This window comes from Podarcis filfolensis (genome assembly GCF_964270895.1).
Source record: "Podarcis filfolensis genome assembly, chromosome: 14".
NCBI classification, from domain to species: domain Eukaryota; kingdom Metazoa; phylum Chordata; class Lepidosauria; order Squamata; family Lacertidae; genus Podarcis; species Podarcis filfolensis.
Window position 1 is genome coordinate 3009938 of NC_139616.1, and position 19109 is coordinate 3029046.

General features: G+C 43.5%; 1 protein-coding gene across 1 annotated transcript in view; it reads left to right on the forward strand.

The window, feature by feature from the left end:
• Positions 1-863: 863 nt before the first annotated feature.
• KLF13 (KLF transcription factor 13) overlaps positions 864-19109 on the forward strand; it is a 41004-nt gene continuing 22758 nt past the window's right edge. Inside the window, exon 1 of the mRNA XM_083587028.1 lies at positions 864-2110. Within this exon, the coding sequence (XP_083443154.1) occupies positions 1573-2110 (538 nt within the window). The 5' untranslated portion in view covers positions 864-1572. The remainder of the gene's footprint in view (positions 2111-19109) is intronic.

Below are 19109 nucleotides of genomic sequence, written 5' to 3' on the forward strand. Positions count from 1 at the left end.
TCTGTGTGCAATTTCTAATTATGCTTCCATCACAAAAATCAAGGGTTTGTCCACACTCCCATTTCTCCCTCACCTAGGAAGTATGGGTCTAGGCCATTTTGCCTTTGCCACAACACTTTCCCCTAGAAAGCCCACTTTGGGGCTAAATCAGGGGCCCACCGCTTATTTTTAGAGTTATGGCTGAATTTTCTTTAAAGTGATATCTGAGACAAATCTAAAGGGTGAAACTTCTAGACTTTTCATCAAAACAGTATGTGCTCACCTAATTGTGACATTGGTCACAAGAATATGCAGCCATCCAGCTTGGCGCTTGGCAGTTGCTGACAGTGACAGATTGCAGAGCTCTTTACATTAAAGTAATGACAGTTTGCTGATGATGACCGAAGTCACCAGCAAGTTGCCTTTTAAAAAAGGATTAAAGCGTGGAACTGCAGTTAACTAAAAACACATTGTTTGTGCCTGTTCTGTTCCACCAACGTTTGCAGTGGGTTCATTTGTTTTTCACAACTCTATGAAACATTCCTGGGTTGGCATTACTAGCGTCACCTTTGTATTTCAAGTACTGGGTCCAAGGTGCCTGAGAGAATTCAAGGCTTGTTAAATTGCCCTTCCCTAGTAAACACTTTACTGTATTGTGCCCTCAAGTTGTGAAGGCTCTGCAGAAGGAATGTGCCTGAAAACAAATAAGAGGTTAATGACCGCAGCACAAGTTACTTACATCATTAGTCACTTTGCGCATGACAGCATGTGCACACACAAGAAAGCTTTTCAACTGCACATGTACTGTTTTGCCAGAGGAAAAGGCAACCTCTTTCTGCAAGGAGATATTTTGTCTTGCATAAGAGAAGCCTAAGAGTAATCTTGAATTTCTTGCCTTCTGTTGGGTCATACGGGGGGGGGGGGGGATGCATTAGCCCACAGAGAAGTGCAAATGTGGATCTTTTTATTTTGATTGGCTAATCCCAAGCCAATCAGCTCCTTCCTTTCGTTTAACTTGCTCTTAGGCTCTGTCCAAACTCAAGTTCACAGCCACATTGCTCGCTCTGCATTGCTGCTGCTCTGTTCTCTCCGCTGGCTCTCCGGCGGCTGCAGCAGGAGCAGCTGCTTCAGCAGCAGCTGAAGTCTCAACTTGCTGCTAACCTGATCAGCTCAGGATACAGCTTCTATGTGACATCACAGCCAGATGTTTGGCAAAGCCACACCCCTATGAGGGTCTGAAGCAATCCAAGGAGTAATAACGGACCAGCTCAGTCCTGCCGTCAGAATGCACCCGGGAGACTGGAGGAACTGCAGGCTTGTTATTGTGGACAACCTTCATTAATTTTGTTTCAGACAAAAAGCTGTTCCGGACGGGGTTTGTTTTGCTTGGTGTTTTCCCTGGATGCCTTTCCTCTTCAGAAGAGAGAAACTGGGTGTGACCCATACAAAGAAAGTACTTTTCAGGGAGCTGTGGAGCCAGCTATCTCATTTTCTACAAAAAGGAAATCTCCAGGAGCGTGTATGTGGGTTTCTTGAAGGTTAACACAAAAGGAAAAATTGCAGTTGATTTATACACCTCAGGAGGCGTGAAAAATGGCAACAGCCGCCTACTTTGCTGCCGAGTGCCTTGTCTCCATGTCCAGCTGTGCTGTAATCCACAGCCCCATGAGGGAACCGGCCCCTCAGCCGGTTGGGAGAGCTGCCCCCCGCATCATCTCAAACAGAGCTGAGAAACCCGAAGTGAAAGAGGTTGGGAGAGACAATGGAGGTGGGTCCTCTGTATATGCTGTGGCCAGCATTTTAGCTGACCTAAACCAGCATGTTCCACCAAAGCTTTCCTCGCCTCAGGGGGAGAATCTTGAGAGTGTTGACAGAGGGGGGGCTTCTCTTTCCCACAAAGAGTTTGGGGAAGAAAGTGTCTTGCTGGCCGGCAAACATGAAGGAGGCAGAGCAACCACACCTACCAGCTTGGGGGCACCGAGTCAGCCAAACCCCAGGCAAAGAAGCAGGCGAGGAAGATGTCGGACTGAGCCTGAATTACCTCAGAAGAAGCATAAATGCCACTATGCGGGATGCGAAAAGGTTTACGGCAAGTCGTCCCATCTGAAGGCTCACCTACGGACCCACACAGGTTAGTGACTGGTTGGTCTATTTCCAATAGCTTTGTTGGAAGGAGAGGGAAGAGAAACTGGCTGATGTTCAGGCTCCCAGGACTGAAGTCTGGGACAAGTTAATGAGAAAAACGGTAAACCTAAAAACTTACAGTGCAGCTCTTGTTGCTTCTGTAACAGGTAGTTCAGCCGAGCCTGTCCTTAATAAACACAGAAGTGTAACTGTGACCTGCTGCCCTCCTTTCTTCACTATCTCTGCTCCCTCCTGCTCCCTCCTTAACCCATGCCCTGTTTCCAGGCATTGTTTCAGCTTCCTCCACTTATAGCCAGCAGAACAGTCCCTTCTAGGAAAAGGAGCATGTGGGTGTTGTTGCTATTTGGTTGTTTGTTTTGCAGTGATGTGGAGACGTGGGGTATTTTGGTGCTCTCTATATTGTAAGTACTGTCTTTCGGCGGTACTGTCTACATTTCTATGGTTTCTCTGCAGCGAACCTTCTGGTATCGCAAGCTATACTGAGACCCAATCTGTTAAAAGGTGGCCTAGAAATTAAAAGAATGAAAAGGAAAGAGGGACACATTGATCAGAATCCATAAGCAGAAACGGGGCACCCAAGAGCAACCAACACAGGGAGTAGAGTGGTTAGTGCTTAAAGCAAAGTGTACCCTGGTGTTTCACAGAACAAAAACTGTCAATAATAGTCTCAAAAATATAGTCACCTCTTTTCTTCAACAAATTTTCACAAGGAGGGGGAAAATCAACTTGGCAATTCATTGGCCACAATGAGTAAACTGGCCTCCTTTCCAACACCAACCATGACTGGGGCTTATTGTTTCCACTTTTGCTCTTATCAAGGGAGCTGCGAGTCAGAGTGCAAGGAAGTCAATGGCAACAGCCAGCCGTTTCTGGGTCCCCCACCTGCTCTCCTTATTTAAGAGTTGGCACTGCTTTTCAGTTCATATGACCAGTGGCTGCTGGTTACCCACTTGTAGTTGTGCGGGTTAATGATTTTGCAGAATACAATGATGACCAAAGGCAGTTTGGTGCCTCCCACAACATGGAGCACAACCCACCAGGAAGTTCTTCCATGAAAGACCCTTCAAAACAGTCAGGAACTGTGCAAGCACAGCCATGGCCTGGCATAGGAACTCCCTTTAATTTCAAGCGTCTGGGAGAACTTCCTGGTGGGTTATACTCCATGGGCTGGATCTGCCCGCCTCTCATTCTGCCACCTGTAGCCACACCCAAGCTGCAGCTGGAGGAGAGGTGAGCTGCTGCCTCACTGTTGAGCTGCTTCTGACCCGCCCTTCCTCCCATTTTGTAGTAACCTCTGGAATAACCAACAAACCAGGGCTTTGCTTGGTAAAGGCATTAAAAACGTGCTTTCCAAAGAACAAGTAACACCACCCTCCATAGTCCTCTAAAAACAACAGGGCAGCTCAGTCCTAAATGCTTGCTTTAGAATTAAGTCCCCTTTATTTGAAAGGGTATTTCTTCCAAGTTTGCATCCTTTGAGTTGCCTCTCCTGACACCCTCCCTTACTGGAGCTTTCATGTTTAATGAATAATAGCTATCCTCTCTGTTGCTACTCAAAGTTGGCAAATTGTAGATGAATCATGCCACACTCTGCTCTTGCTCAAACTTTTCCTTCGCTTCTTTTAAACATGGAGACAAAGGGATTCTAAGCTTGTAAACTGACTGGAAACTGAAGCAGAGGATGCTGCTGGGAAAACTCCCCTCTTTGATACGGAGAAGGAGGGCTTGGCAGCTCACGCCTCTGGGGAGGGGAGGGGAGGAAAGCGCTAGCAGACGTCATTCAGGAATGGGCTGGGGAAGTGCGAGTCATACAGGGACACTGGCTTGCCGCCCTGCTCTCCTTTGTTGTTCTTACTGTTAAAAATGAAGCTCGCCTCATTCACTTGTTTCCTTCTGCAATGCAGGATTTAGTTGTGCTGTTTGTGTTGCTAGAGCTAGGTGGACAACAGAGGTGGCAGCGACAGGGCTTGGTTGTAGGATTGGCTGAATCCCAAAGGCTTTCAAGCTTCTTTGTTTAACCATTTCCTACTCAGGCAGACAAGAGGAAAACAGGCCTTCCCAAATTCCCCTTCTTAGCAAGGAGTGGGTCCCTCTTTGAAAACAGTTTGAGGGGGCTAATATTCTTTCAGTCCACCCTTCATAATAACAAAGCATTTTGCTCAAGGACCAGCTCACATTAATTCTATGCATGAACAGCTACAAGTCACCTCCCCTTCTGGGCTTTTTTCATGAGCAGAGATGTTTCCAATCAAATATTATTGACATGGACAGCAGCCTGACAGGTAGAGAAGCGTATACCAGGTAAAATCCTCTCTCCCCTCCCCCAGTGTCCATTTCATTCAACTTCATCCCCAAAGCCTATGGGATGCCTGCAAGTAGGACATGAGAGAAACATCAGCTGGTGTTGGGAAGCAGACTGCCTCCAAACATAAGGAAGAGCACAGCCATTGCGCTCAATAGTCACGAACAGACACCCTCCCTGAATTTGTCCCATTTAAAGCCATCCCTCTTGGTGATCATCATTGCTTCCTGCTGCAAATTCCATAGTTTAACTATCTGCTGCATGAAGAATTTTCTTTTATCTTTCCTGAATCTTCCAACATTCAGCTTCATTGGATGTCCATGAGTTTGTGTGTTGCGAGAGAGGGAGATAATTTTTCTCTCTCTCCACTTTCTCCATACCATGCATAATTTTATAAGCCACGGTCATGTCACCTCTTCCTTGTCTTTTCTCTGTAACAGGGGTCGGCAAGGTTTACCTTGCCTGGGCTGGTTCACTCCAGTGGAGATTCCTCCGTGGGCTGGGTCGTGTGCGCGCGTGAGTGCGCGTGCCCGCAATTTCCGGCATCTGCGCATGCGCAGACGTGATTCCTGGCACCGCAGAAGCAGGTCCCCGTGCTGCACAGCGCCGGTTTAGTGCAGCGTGCGGGGACTCACCGAGCAGGCAGCTCGGTTCAGGGTCAGCTCGTGGGCCAGTTAAATGACACCTGTGGGCTGCTTGTGGCCCATGGGCCTTAGATTGCTGACCCCTGTTCTATACTAAGAATGCTTCTTTGGTCATAGAAGAGTTGCTCCATCCCAGGATGAATGACACCTTATTTAGAGACCAAGAGGTTACCAAGAAGGCCCAAAAAATCTTGAGAGATTATTTTGAGATAAATTTGAATACCACGGTTGAAAAAAGAGTAGTCTGGGACGCAAGCAAAGCGGTCATGAGAGGGTTTCTGATTCAACAGAATGCAATAAAGAAGAGAATTCAAAATGAGAAAAAAAATAAAATCTTGGAAAAAATAAAAGAAGGAGAGAAGAAATTAAGGGCGAAACCAAAGTCTCAAGAGATTCTGAGAGAAATAAAGTTATATCAAGTACAATACATGAAAATGATAAATCAGGAAGTAGAATGGAAAATTAAGCAGATGAGACAAAAGACATTTGAATCGGCTAATAAATACGGGAAACTGCTAGCCTGGCAGATGAAAAAAAGACAAAAATTAAACACCATCACAAATTTGGATGTGGAAGGAAAGAACATACAGAATCCATTGGAGATTAGAAATATTGGAACAAGAAGGAGACAAATTGAAATTGCAGAGTTTTGAGAAATTAAAAGATAAAGTGCGAGACTGGCTTCATTATTATCAAATAAGAGAGGCCTATAATTTGGATAAAAAAATTGGCTTCCAGGTGGAAAAATCAAAATTGGAAACAGAACTGTTAGATCCCAAAACTAAGATACTTTCAAGAATGTATAACTTGCTGTTAAAATGGAATACGCAGGATGAAACGGTTAAATCTGCTATGATCAAATGGGCACAAGATATTGGTCACAACATTATGTTTGCTGACTGGGAACAGTTGTGGACCACCGGTATGAAATTTACGGCATGTAATGCCTTAAGAGAGAATATTATGAAAATGATTTCCAGGTGGTACATGACACCAGTCAAGCTTGCAAAAATATATCATTTGCCTGATAATAAATGTTGGAAATGTAAAGAAAATGAAGGTACATTCTTTCACCTTTGGTGGACGTGCCCAAAGATTAAGGCTTTCTGGGAGATGATCTATAATGAAATGAAAAAGGTATTTAAATATACCTTTCTGAAGAAACCAGAGGCCTTTCTCGTGGGCATAGTCGGCCAATTGGTGCCAAAGAAGGATAGAACTTTTTTCATCTATGCAACAACAGCAGCAGGAATACTCATTGCAAAGTATTGGAAGACACAAGATTTACCCACCCTGGAAGAGTGGCAGATGAAGGTGATGGACTATATGGAACTGGCGGAAATGACTGGCAGAATCCAAGACCTGGGAGAAGAGTTGGTGGAAGAAGACTGGAAGAAATTTAAAGACTATCTGCAGAAACACTGTAAAATTAATGAATGTTAAAATGATGTTGGATTGAAAATAAGTGGCATTAGCAACAAAGTTAATAAGACTATGCAAAAATGAATTGATAATGGATGAAAATATAGAGTTATAATATGTTAAGATATAGAGTTAAGATAAACGAAAGAGGGTAAGGATTTGCTGATTTGATTATTTAAATGGGAATACAAAAAGGGGAGGTGTGAGGAGGCCAAGGAAACAAGCTAATGAGTTTAAAGTTACTAAAAACGGATTTGTTTTTTAATTCTTTTTTATCTATTTGGTTTTTGTATTTTGTATTTTTATTCCTCTTTTTTCTCTTTTATGCATTTTTCTATGTCTTCTTTTTTGTATCTTTTTCTTTCTATGTGACTTTTTTCTATTTTGTAAAGTTATGTTTTTGTAAAATCTCAATAAATATCTTTTTTTTAAAAAAAAGAGTTGCTCCATCCCCTTGATCATTTGGTTGGTAAAGGTAAAGGTAAAGGACCCCTGGACAGTTAAGTCCAGTCAAAGGTAACTATGAGGTGCGGTGCTCATCTCTGCTTTCAGGCCAAGGGAGCCGGCGTTTGTCCACAGACAGCTTTCCAGATCATGTGACCAGCAGGACTAGACTGCTTCTGGTGCAATGGAGCACCGAGACAGAAACCAGAGCGCACAGAAACGCTGTTTACCTTCCTGCCACAGCGGTACCTATTTATCTGCTTGCACTGGCATGCTTTCGAACTGCTAGGTTGGCAGGAATTGGGGCAGAGCAATGGGGGCTCACCCTGTCATGCGGATTTGAACTGCCAGCCTTCCGATCAGCCAGCCCAAGAGGCCCAGTGGTTTAGACCACAGCACCACCCATTCCCCAAGGTGGGAGGTCTTGCTCCATTTCCAAAAAGTGGCTAAGTTTTGTTGAAGGGCCCTTTGTACTGAGAGGTAGTTTTGGGATAGAGAGGCAGCGAATGACAAGTTTGCAAAAGGGCTGCACTAGATGCACACCTATTTCAATTTTGGGGATGAAAACAGAATCATGACAAATGTACAAAAAACAAACCTACAACACAGAATGTATTTTCTATCAAATAAGCCATCCCTGTTGTTATAAAACTGCACAGAAATTTTCTCCCAGTTCAAACACCCTCCTCCTTCAATGTCCTCAGCCATTTTGGAATCCTATTGTGAATAGGATCACATTGTGAGGCTCATGAATCGGATTTGGACTTTAAGTGCTGACATTGCTGAGGGCAAATAAAGCTTGTTTAAAGTGAATGCTGCTTCCAGGACTGTTCACATACATGATACTAGGAAATGGATGTGAATCAGGTAAATGAGAACAAAGGAAGTCTATCTAGAGTAACGCTTCACAAATAGTAGGTGTGACCTTTCAACACTGACAAGATGTTTGTGAAAATCACCCCTCCCTTTCTATATTGGTCCTACTTTACACATTATAGCTACCTCAAAGAGGTCAGCTAAATTGTGGGGCAGCTCCCCATGTGGATCAGGCTGTTTTATCACCACATTTCATCAAAAAATGTTTCAGGCAAAGTGGAAAGCAATTCAAAATACACAGCAATTGATCTGTTTCATGTGGATGGTTCAGCATGCAGGAATAGCTGCCACAAGGAGCGAACTAAAGCTGTATTTACATAATGTTACATAATGTTAATGTGTGAGCTAGCAAAGCTAGATCTGTTTTGTCAATATCCAGCAGAATTTCCCAAGCATTCCTCTCACCCTGGTCCTGAAAAAGGGGCCATATGTCTTCAGTTATATGTCTTCACGTTACTTGCAGTTGCACGCCATCATGGGACTTGAAGTCTAATCCTGCTATGTATGGTTATGCCATGCTTTCTAAATCGGTGGACTGCTTTTATATCCCACCTTTGTCTCTCAGGAGCCCAAGGAGGCTCACATGGTTCTCCCCTCCTCATTTAATCTCCACAACAACCCTGTGAGGTAGATTTGGCTGAGAGGCAAGAGTGACTGGCTCAAGGCTTCATGACCGAGTGCAGATTTCAGTCTGGTCTTCATGGGCCTAGTCTGACACTCTAACTGCACTACACTGTCTCTAATGTATGAATTAGTGAATGAGCAAGATTGCGAAGTAATCTTTCAATGCCAGCTTAAGGTATACTTGATCATTCAGGCCTTTGGAAGATAATGGAGAGTGGAAAGCCACATGTGACCATCAGGGCTATTGCTGAAATACTGGAAATATTTTGCTGCCCATAAATATTCTCAGTGTGCCCCCCCCCCCCCAGTTTTTAGGAATTGTATATTTTATTGTGTGTTGTATTTTACAGAATTAGTCATGCAAGCTACCCTGGGGCAGCTTGGAAAATGAAATAAATAAATAATCAAGATCTACAAAAAGATCCAAAAGCTATTTGTTCAAAAGAGAAGGAATGACAGTATGAACAGGACCCAGGCAGATTCTAGCTGAAATTCTGCTTTGATGCTTCCACTTTTTGGCGGCTCCCCTGAAACATGCTTGGATTTGGATTTCACAGGGCTCCGGAAAAACAGGCAATCATTCATACTGAGAACTTGATCTTCAGGAGAGAAGGAAAATATTTCACATTATGACTGGTGAGATGGAGCTAATTTTCTATTTCTCCATCTAACACTCAACTCAATACTTCTTACTGTTGGGTTTTTTAAAATTGTTTTTTATTTAGCACCATGTGTCCAGGCCGCCCTGCCCACATGCCATCATTTGCCTCCCTAAAATGGAAGGATGGCAGAACCTGATGATCAACCCAAAACTTCAGCTGGTTTTGCCATCTTGGATTCAGCATTTGTTGTTTGTGCTGAGGACCTTGGCTCCAAAGCACTGCAAATTTCTGCCTCAATAATATCTACCCCCGGTGTGTCTCAGTTCCTGCAGGAACAAAGTTGTGATGGAACAGGGTCACTTACACACCTTGCAAGACCGGAATAGCTTGTTCAGCATTTTATACGCCAGGTGAAAGTTAAGAGGAGCCCTTCAGGCAAAAAGCAGAGGATCACCTAATGATTGATTACACTCAGACAGAGACATACGGGACACCTTGTACTTGTTAGATGTGTGTGTCTCTTTTGTCTTTTTCCTTTGGGCTGCTGTGCTCATAAATAGTAGTTTTCCCACTGCAAATTGATAAAGAAATCTAAACTCGCATGCCGGAAGGGAAAAGAAGAGTGCTGGAGTGAGTGGAAAACTGGGGCTGGGGTGGGTTTGTGCTGCCATTCTCTGCGATCACAGAAAAATAATAATAGAGCATGGCACCAAGTGTGGAATTCAGTTCATTGAGTAGTCCAACTTCAATTTAAGAAGGGCCAAGTTTCTAGCCCATATACTGATGAAATATAAGTGTAAGAGAAGAAGAACAAGTAGACCTGAAATGCTCTACCTCCTCAAAAGTAGAGGAGTGGGGCTCTGTGTTGCTCTCCAACTCCTTCTCAGGACTAGAATCAAAGAAGTCTTATACATCTGCTTATCTTGCATAATCTACGCAGGTTACAGATACCATCTTTTTATAGCACAGAATTTAGACTGACAGTGCAGAGCACCCTCACCCCCAGCATGGAATTCATAAAGCCTTCAATATGAGTAGCTTCTGATGTCCCTTAGATCCCACAGCAGCAGGAACTGGGACCTGTTTTGCCAGCCAAATGAGTGTGTGCTGCCCATGTGTTCATAAGCACAAGTTGTTCATCATACTTTAACCATAGTTTACATTTTCAAGAGTGTACTTAAAATTCATTGGTGTATAGCTAAAAAAATATGGCATCACGGTACCGGGGGAACTTGAAATACTTATTATAGTTAATAGATTTTTTTAAGATACCATTTACAAACAGTCACAAGATGAGTTACAAGCTATATAAAAAATACTAAAATTTAAAAACACTGACACTAACAGACTATCTTTGACCCCCTGCAATACTGAAATCCCCTCCTCCCAACCCTCAGCCTGACTCACTTCACAGAGTTGTTGCCAATATAAAAATTACAATGAATGCAAAAATTGGTGGCTCGCGGGGTTGCCTGAGCTTCCTTCCACAAGACTGACTACAGGAACTATTGGAAGAGCAACCATGATGTTTAGAGATCATAGTCTGGTGGTGCTTTTAAATATAGAATCAAATTATAGCCTTGCAGTCCTGCAGCATTTTTATCCTACCGGAGCTCTAGAAAGAACCTATTACTGTATTTTTGGGTCTAGGGTAAGTCCCTGGCCCCATTCTGAGTTTTAGACAATTAGAGGTGGTAAGGAGGATGGGCAATGAGAAACAGGCCAAGAGGTTTCTGTACCACTCCAAATACTTTAGGGATAACATCTGAATAACATTTAGTCACCAATAGCATTGAGATGCAGCCCCACCACCTGACATGCAGCATCCATTCATATTTGACAGAATCCGACAGCTGATTTGCAACAGCATTGAATAAAATATCTGCTGATTTCCTCCATTTCATTTAATCAATTCATCACTTAGCCAGAAAATGCTCCATGGGAGCTGCAGGGAAGGGCATCAAAACCAGTCAGAAATCACATGCTGACATCAATGAAATGTGAATAGCAAATATGATGGGGAAATTTTCAGTTTATAAAACAGAACTCCAACTAGAACATGTGCCAGAGATTGAACTAGTTTTGAAATTTTGTTTCATCCACAGCTCTGTACCTCACCAGCAGGTAAACAGCCTCCCCCAGGCCGCCTGCAATGTCAGAGGGGCTGAGCCTGGCTCTCAACCCGAGAAGCAGTTACCACACAGCACTTAATGCCACAAGATTCCTGTGCATGTAGCCTTACTTAATAAACAAACAGGAAAGCAGCATCCCATCTACCTTTGCCATCTAGGACATGTGAACAGCATATATTTCTATTGTCCCTGGAGAGCCATTTTTGCAAAAAAGGCAGAAAGGCAGAAATATCCTACTAGCATGGAAATACCATCGACCATGACAAAACATTCTTAACAACAGATAAGTTGGTTTCCTTTTTTACTTGCTGAAGGCCTGTGTTAGATTCAAAACATTTGCCCCCTCTGCTGGGACAATCAGCCTCTGAGTAGGTGCTGTGTGCCCTTCCAACATTTCCCAGAAACAAGAGCTTTCTCTTCAGGGAGGGGAGTATCAAACCCTCTCAACTTTCCTCTCCTTTTTTGCAAATTTAGTACAGTACTGATCTAAACCAAAACAAGTGTCACATGGTAGCACAGGAGATATCTGTCTAGATTTCCCCAGAATTTTCCTCTTGGTGTCTTATCCCCAAAGCCCTTAAGGCAATGATAAAAATAAATAATTAAGCTTGCCTGGAGGAGTGGCCAGCTTCCCTGGCAGGGGTTCTCCAATTCCTCTTCAGTTTGCTTCCCATGGGAGCCCATGATTCCTTACAATTGACAAAAGTCCTGATGATTTCTGTAGGTCAAGGGAAAGGAGTGCATTCTAAATGCAAAAGAAGTGAAATTTGATTCCAGTCGGAGCCATGAAAGAAAGACACCAGAGCCACCTGGAATCAAGGCCATTATACTGTTCAGTGAGAAGGAGAAAGCCCCCTCCACTGGGAAGTCTGCCAGTGGGAGCCCCAGCGATATTAACAAGAGCTGTGCAAGTAAACTCTGCTATGACTGTCATTGTAAGGCTTCCACAATTGCCCTTTCCAGTGGTTAATTCACACGTAAGAGGGTACCTTTGGATGTTCTGTCTCAAGCACCACAGAGTCTTGGTCTAGCTCTGAGGGGAAGAAAATGCTTTGTCTTTGCAGGGAGGGGAGAACTTCTCTGTTGATGGTTTTAATTTTCTTCCTCAATTCCCATTCATACACTACCACATCCTCCTCAAGCCCTCGTTGCTTTTTTAAATAGGGAATGGGATGACCCAGCTCTTTGGGTTTGGATATGCTGATGCTGATAAATGTCTGCTCACAGGAAAGGGTTCATCCTTTTACACATAGAAAAGCTGACATTCCTTAACCCAAGCAAAATATTTTGTCTTGAATAGCTGGGAGAAGACTGAGAGATGTTGTGTTTCCTTCCATCTAATGCATTCCTGCTGTGTGTTTGCTGACATGCTTTTCTGTATTGGGGCACATTCAGCAAACATAGTTGCAGCCTTGTGTGTGACCCAAGCAAAGGCAGTGTTGGATGATACCCAATGACTGAGGTTATTGGGAAAGAAACCAGACTCTATAGCAGTAAGAGGATCACTCTGCCCAGGTTTGCCACTCTGTGACAGGGAGCTGCAGCCAGTCCTGTGTACCATACCTGTGAGGGAAGGGGAAGAAATTTGATTCAGTTTACATTTAAAAGCAATTTGTACTTCCCAAAACAAAACCTAGACAAAAACGCAGCCACCCTTCATAATTTGCACTTCTCTGAATTTTGCAATGCTTTTCTCCAACCAAGAAAATTGTCCAGAAATGCAAAGGGTTGGGTAAAAATGCACATATTAGTGAAAATAGCACACCCGAAAAAGTGTTAGGCCCTGCTTTGCAAAAATGTGTATACTGGGCAAAATAGCATACAAGCAGGTGTATATTAGGATCAATTCACACTAAAATGCTGATGAATTTTTGTGAGAACTTCTAAATAAATAAAGTAAATTATATGGCTAATGGGGAACTATAAGGAACTGAATGTTAGACTGGAAAATAATAATAATAATAATAATAATAATAATAATAATAATAATAATAATAATAATTTATTATTTATACCCCACCCATCTGGCTGAGTTTCCCCAGCCACTCTGGGCGGCTTCCAATCAAGTGTTAAAAACAACACAGCATTAAATATTAAAAACTTCCCTAAACAGGGCTGCCTTCAGGGCTGTCTTTTAAAGAGAAGATAGCTGCTTATTTCCTTCACATCTGAAGGGAGGGTGCTCCACAGGGCAGGCGCCACTACCGAGAAGGCCCTCTGTCTGGTTCCCTGTAACCTCACTTCTCGCAATGAGGGAACCACCAGAAGGCCCTCGGCGCTGGATCTCAGTGTCCGGGCTGAACGATGGGGGTGGAAATGAGAAATTGAGAGAAAACTAAATCCCTATGTGTACACTTGTAATATCTAAAGTGTATACCAAGTAATATGAGAAGAGGTCCTTGGCTTACCATCCATAATCTGATCTGGGAAGTTTAAAGTAGAATCTCTACACCATTTCACATGTTAGACAGCAAAACACCTAGCTGTTGCCATCAAGAGTATTCTATTCAACAGGGAGCGACAATTTGAGAGCACCTGTACAGTACAAGTGCTTCCAACCTTCCACCCAGTTTGCCATATTGACACTTTATATTTTTAGGTGTGTGCTTATTTTTAAAGGTGTAGAATTAAATAATCTCAGGTGTACATCTGAAAAGGTAATGCATGAAGAAGTCTTTCTTATTGGAATCTAGACTCTCAGTTTGAAGGTCCAGGGTGGTCTCTTGTTTTAGTTGCTCTGCATTATAGCTCTCATTTTAATAAATTGGCCTTTGGACAAAAGAATAAGTGGTGGAGGATTTTCTGTCTCTGGCGTCTATTTATCCAACACCCACAATTCCCCCTTCCAAACTCTTCTAGATAATGAGTCAAATGGCTTCATATCAGTTCCTTGGCAACATTAGCTAGAGATAATGACAAGGGAGTGCCAAGTGACTAATTAGCCCTGTTAACATATCAAGCTCACAATCGAGACAGTAGGCTTTGTTTTCCACTTTCCAACAGAAAATTAAGAGGGCAAAATGTATTAGATATTTAATGTTGTTTTTTAAAGAACAATATAAATTCACCAAAAGGAGAAGACAAACTGATTTAACAAGGTTAGCCTAACCCTCTGACTCAAGTGATCTGTTGCAGATAACTGCAGTTGTGACTCAGAAATGTCTCTCTAAGCAGTTGGGCATGAACACAGGAGCATAGGAAGCTGTCCTCTAATGAAATAAACCCATGTAGCTCAGTCCTTGCTCCAGTGGCTGGCAGACGCCCTCCAGGGTTTCAGGCAGGGAGTCTCTCTCAGCCCTACTTTAAGATCTTTGGGAGGGAATCCTTCTTCTACTTGAAGATCTTTGGGAGAGAATCCTTCTTCATACAAAGCAGATGCTCTACCACTGGCAGTCAAGGAAGGCATCCTGAGAAAAGGACTCACATACCTTCTAAGTGGGTTTCGCAAAAGCCAAGGACAACTCACTCAGCATCAGAGATGCTGACTTGTGCCCAGGGGGCCCAGCTGCATCATGCACATGACGTCACATGGTCAGGAGGAGGCTGAGTGCAGAGCCCAGCATGGCGCTGTTTCAATGGCCAGCAGCTCCTCTCTCACAGGAGGAGCGGCCACAACAAGGCGATCCCCTCCCAGCAGATATTAGGGGGGTGAAGACACCTCGGCACCCCTCATAGAGCTGGCACCCCTACTCAGCAATGAATTTGCAGGAAGTTTTCCTTTAAATCTAAAAATGGAAAATTCCCTTGTATGTTAAATCTCCTCTATGTACATAATAAACTCAAATCCACAATAATTCAAGACCAGACTATACAAACCTCAAATCACAAGGTAAAATTGTTCCACCAGTCCTCAGATAAGGGAGGGAATTGCAAATCAAAAACTGCTAAAAATCCCTCTTAGAACTCTTTCCCGTCCTCAGGAAATGGGGAAAGATGAGCCAGTCAGTTTTGATGTCTCAGTTTCTCATTTTTCCAATGTTAATTTCAGTTTACAATGTCAGGTTGCATTAAAGAACAAAACAAAACCTAACAAACATTTTGTATGCAATCATGCTTAATATACACATTTTGCAAGTAAATTTCCATAATGTATGTATGTTTTCACTAACATAACCAAGTCTACACACAGTTTCTCTAAATGTAGACTGTTTTGTATGCATTTCCTGACAGGAGAATGGTATCACAAAATTTGGAAGAGAGTGAATTTTCAGGAAGAGCTGTGTCTCGGTTCAAAATTTAGGTTGGATGGATTAAAATGTGAGTTCTTTTGTTTCTGAGGAACCATTTGATCCTGCATTGCCTGACCACCCACACTACTTGCAAACATGGGCTTAGTTCTGTGCTAGGTTCAGACTTAACTGATCCTCTTTCCATCAAGGTTATACCTAAAAGGGGTGTGTGATCAGAGCCAAGCCGTATCTTGTGCAGAAGCTTCCCTTCCCTTAGGTGGAACTACTGAGCTCCACAAGGGCTTGCAATGCTGCAGCACTTTGAAGATGCCCCAGGCCAGCGTCTCCCATGTCTTGGAAGAGACCTTTTCCTATAGTGAGAGAAGGGAGAACAAGTTACTTGGGCAATAAAACCTAATTTCTACTTGCTTCAACTGCTGCATAGATAGAAATAGGTCACACAATCTACAATGCAGGTTACACATTGCTTTAAGCATGCTTTTTGTTGCTTAAGTGTCTGCAGCACTGTCCATTACCTTTTTCGATAAAAATATGTGACCTCAATCCAGATTGGAAACACAATGTGTGATGTCTACTCCTTTCCTCCCCACCTGTTTTCATGCCACAATTCACCCCGAGCTATTATTTGTCAAAAATGAAAGCAGCCAAGGCTGTTTGGTTCTTATATATAGGCAAAACACAGAAGCAAGTAATTGATCAGAATGGGGTATTTATCAGCTGTAACCCAAATGCTTTCCTAGGCAAGGCAGCTTTGTCACATTGGTGCTACAGAGATGTTAAACCAGTGTTCAGGGAGAACATGCCAGTCTTTAGGAGCACCACACTAGATGCTGCTTTTTATTTATTTATTTAAAAGATGTAAAATGTTTAAGGTGGCTACTAAAAGGACATAAACAGAAATACAACAAAAACACCTGTTGTTGTTTAGTCGTTTAGTCGTGTCCAACTCTTCTTGACCCCATGGACCAGAGCACACCAGGCACTCCTGTCTTCCACTGCCTCCCGCAGTTTGGTCAGACTCATGTTTGTAGCTTCGAGAATAGTGTCCAACCATCTCGTCCTCTGTCGTCCCCTTCTCCTTGTGCCCTCCATCTTTCCCAACATCAGGGTCTTTTCCAGGGAGTCTTCTCTTCTCATGAGGTGGCCAAAGTACTGGAGCCTCAGCTTCAGGATCTGTCCTTCCAGTGAGCACTCAGGGCTGATTTCCTTCAGAATGGATAGGTTTGTTCTTCTTGCTGTCCATGGGACTCTCAAGAGTCTCCTCCAGCACCATAATTCAAAAGCATCCATTCTTTGGCGATCAGCCTTCTTTATGGTCCAGCTCTCACTTCCATACATCACTACCGGGAAAACCATGGCTTTAACTATACGGACCTTAACAAAAACACCTAGCACATCATTAAAAGAAAGCAACCACAAAGGAGCACTTTGGAAAATTTAAAACCAATGTTTAAACGAATCCACACACACAAAAAGGCCTTCCTAGAGAGGAAGGTCTTAGCCCAGTGACAGAAGATGGCCTCATTGAGCAAGAAGGCACAGGGTTTGGGTGTGACCATGAAAAAGGCTTTTGCCTTGGTCCTTGGGCCCATCAGGACTTTGGGGCAAAGAGGAGGACCCAAATAGGTGATTCCATATTCAGCACATGAGCACTTCTGAAAAGTCGTAGGAAAATATACTCAGGCATATGGTGTGGGTTTTTTACTGGGAGGACAAAACAAGTGCCAACTTGACATCCAAAACATTAATATAAAGCAACAATTCAGAATCTGTTTGAAGAGAAAGCATTGTTTCCACATTTTCAAGCACAAATGCATTTTTCTGTTGTCTGGCTTTGCACGTTTGGTGCAGGTCCAAACCTGGAAACCTGGAACGAGTCCATGTTGGCCACGTGGTTCCCAGTTCTGTTTTATAACTTTATGCAGGACTCAGTGTTTTTCCTCCTTTTCCACTCCAAATAATCCTGGATCAGCTGTTTGGATGTTAGCTCTTGCTGACCCAGCCAAAAAAGAAAGGAGAAACCACAACCCAAATTTAAGTGCAACCATTTCAGAAGCAATTCTTGAGGGATTTCTCCCTCTGTGTACACTTCTATTTTTGTAGCTTGCTGGTCACCCACTTGGCTTTTGCTGGAGATGAGGCCTCACGTGGTCAGTGAGATCATTATCTTACTGCATATTGTGAGACAACGGTCGGACAATGAGGGTTATTTAAGTGCAGACACAGAGGCCAGACAAACGTATCCTGTGTTTTGCAAAGCTTGCTATTTCAGTGGTTTATGTACAGAAGATACACTTGGGCTGAAAAAGAAAAACTGGTAACATTAACAGCGTCAACTAGCAACAAAGGAATAGTTTCTGAAGCTGTGCTCTTGACATTGAGTGCTGCAGGCAAATTAAATGAATAAATCCAAGCAGTTCTTGTGGATTGTGTCCACCAGGCAGTTCTCCTGCAAAGCCTCAATGAAAGAGAGGTGGACACCATTGCAGACAGAGGTGCCAGGCATTTGTTTTGCCTTCTTTGGGCTGCAGGGGAATGAAGACCAGTCACCCAGCTAGGACTGCCAACCAGCTACTATGTATTGTACGGGTGCAACGACCAAAGCCATGGTTCCCTCCCAGGCACTTGTACTGAGGGTTGAGAAAAGAGCAAGCTCCAGATTATCTCTTTAGCACTTCCTGTAGTGTTAGCAGCACTGAAGTTACCTCCCTGGGGTGCAAGCCTGTGCAGTGTGTAGGGAGGTCCTGGGATGCCCGAACATCAGCCTTGCTGATGAGGTCCAAAGGAAAGCAGAGCAAGCTTGGCTGTAGGAGTTGCTGGGAGGCACTGCAGAAAATGCCATCCAACCACCTTGGGGACTCCACTCCAGGTTTTACTCCTGAGCCTTTTCTTCTCCCAAGGACATTCCACAAGGCAGCAGAGGTTTAGGATCATGGTTTTCTTTCTCCTAGTTGGGCTACTTTCCTAGGTTGACGAGCCCCATCTGCACCCACACATATTTTAGAAAATATGGCTTGAAACCATGCAGAGAGAGTGCAGGGACAGATGAACACATAAGCAGAACGTCAGTTTATTAAAGGGAGAGATACATATGTCAGCTTTTACATACTCTTCTCACAAGTAGCTAAACCCAGGTATAACTGACATCTCCCCAGGGACAGCATAATATGAAAAAACCCCTTATGTCATTGTTCTTCGGCCTGTGAGCATTCTTGTAGGCTGGGGTTTTTCAGAGCAAGATCTCCCTCAAGATCCTTCAAGAGGATCTTCAGTGCTGGTTCTTCTCGGATGTGCATTCTCCCCAAGATCCACAGGCTGTGGGGTGATGGGTTCATCCTGTCTGTGTCCAAGACAGGGTCAGAGCTAGGCATGCTACCAAGAGGTCAATATTTCTGAATGGAAGACTCTACCTCCCCCTCCCCCACATTCCTGCTCACACCAGAACTTCCAAAGGAACCTAGAACATGGCAGATCAAATAAGCCCAAAAGACACAGGCAAGCACAATGGGACCCCCAAACAATGTGAGAAATAGAATCATAGAACCATAACACTGCAAGGGACCTCGAGGGTCATTCAGTCAGAGGCACACCTAGGGTCCCTTGTACAATGAGCTGTATCAGTCCCTCCCATGAAAAATCACATTACTGCAGAGAAGAGTGGGAAGCTTCTCCCACATTTGATCTCGCTAAGACAGCAGCTTTGTGCTCCCACAGACATCATACATGATACTGTCCATAGTCTGACTATG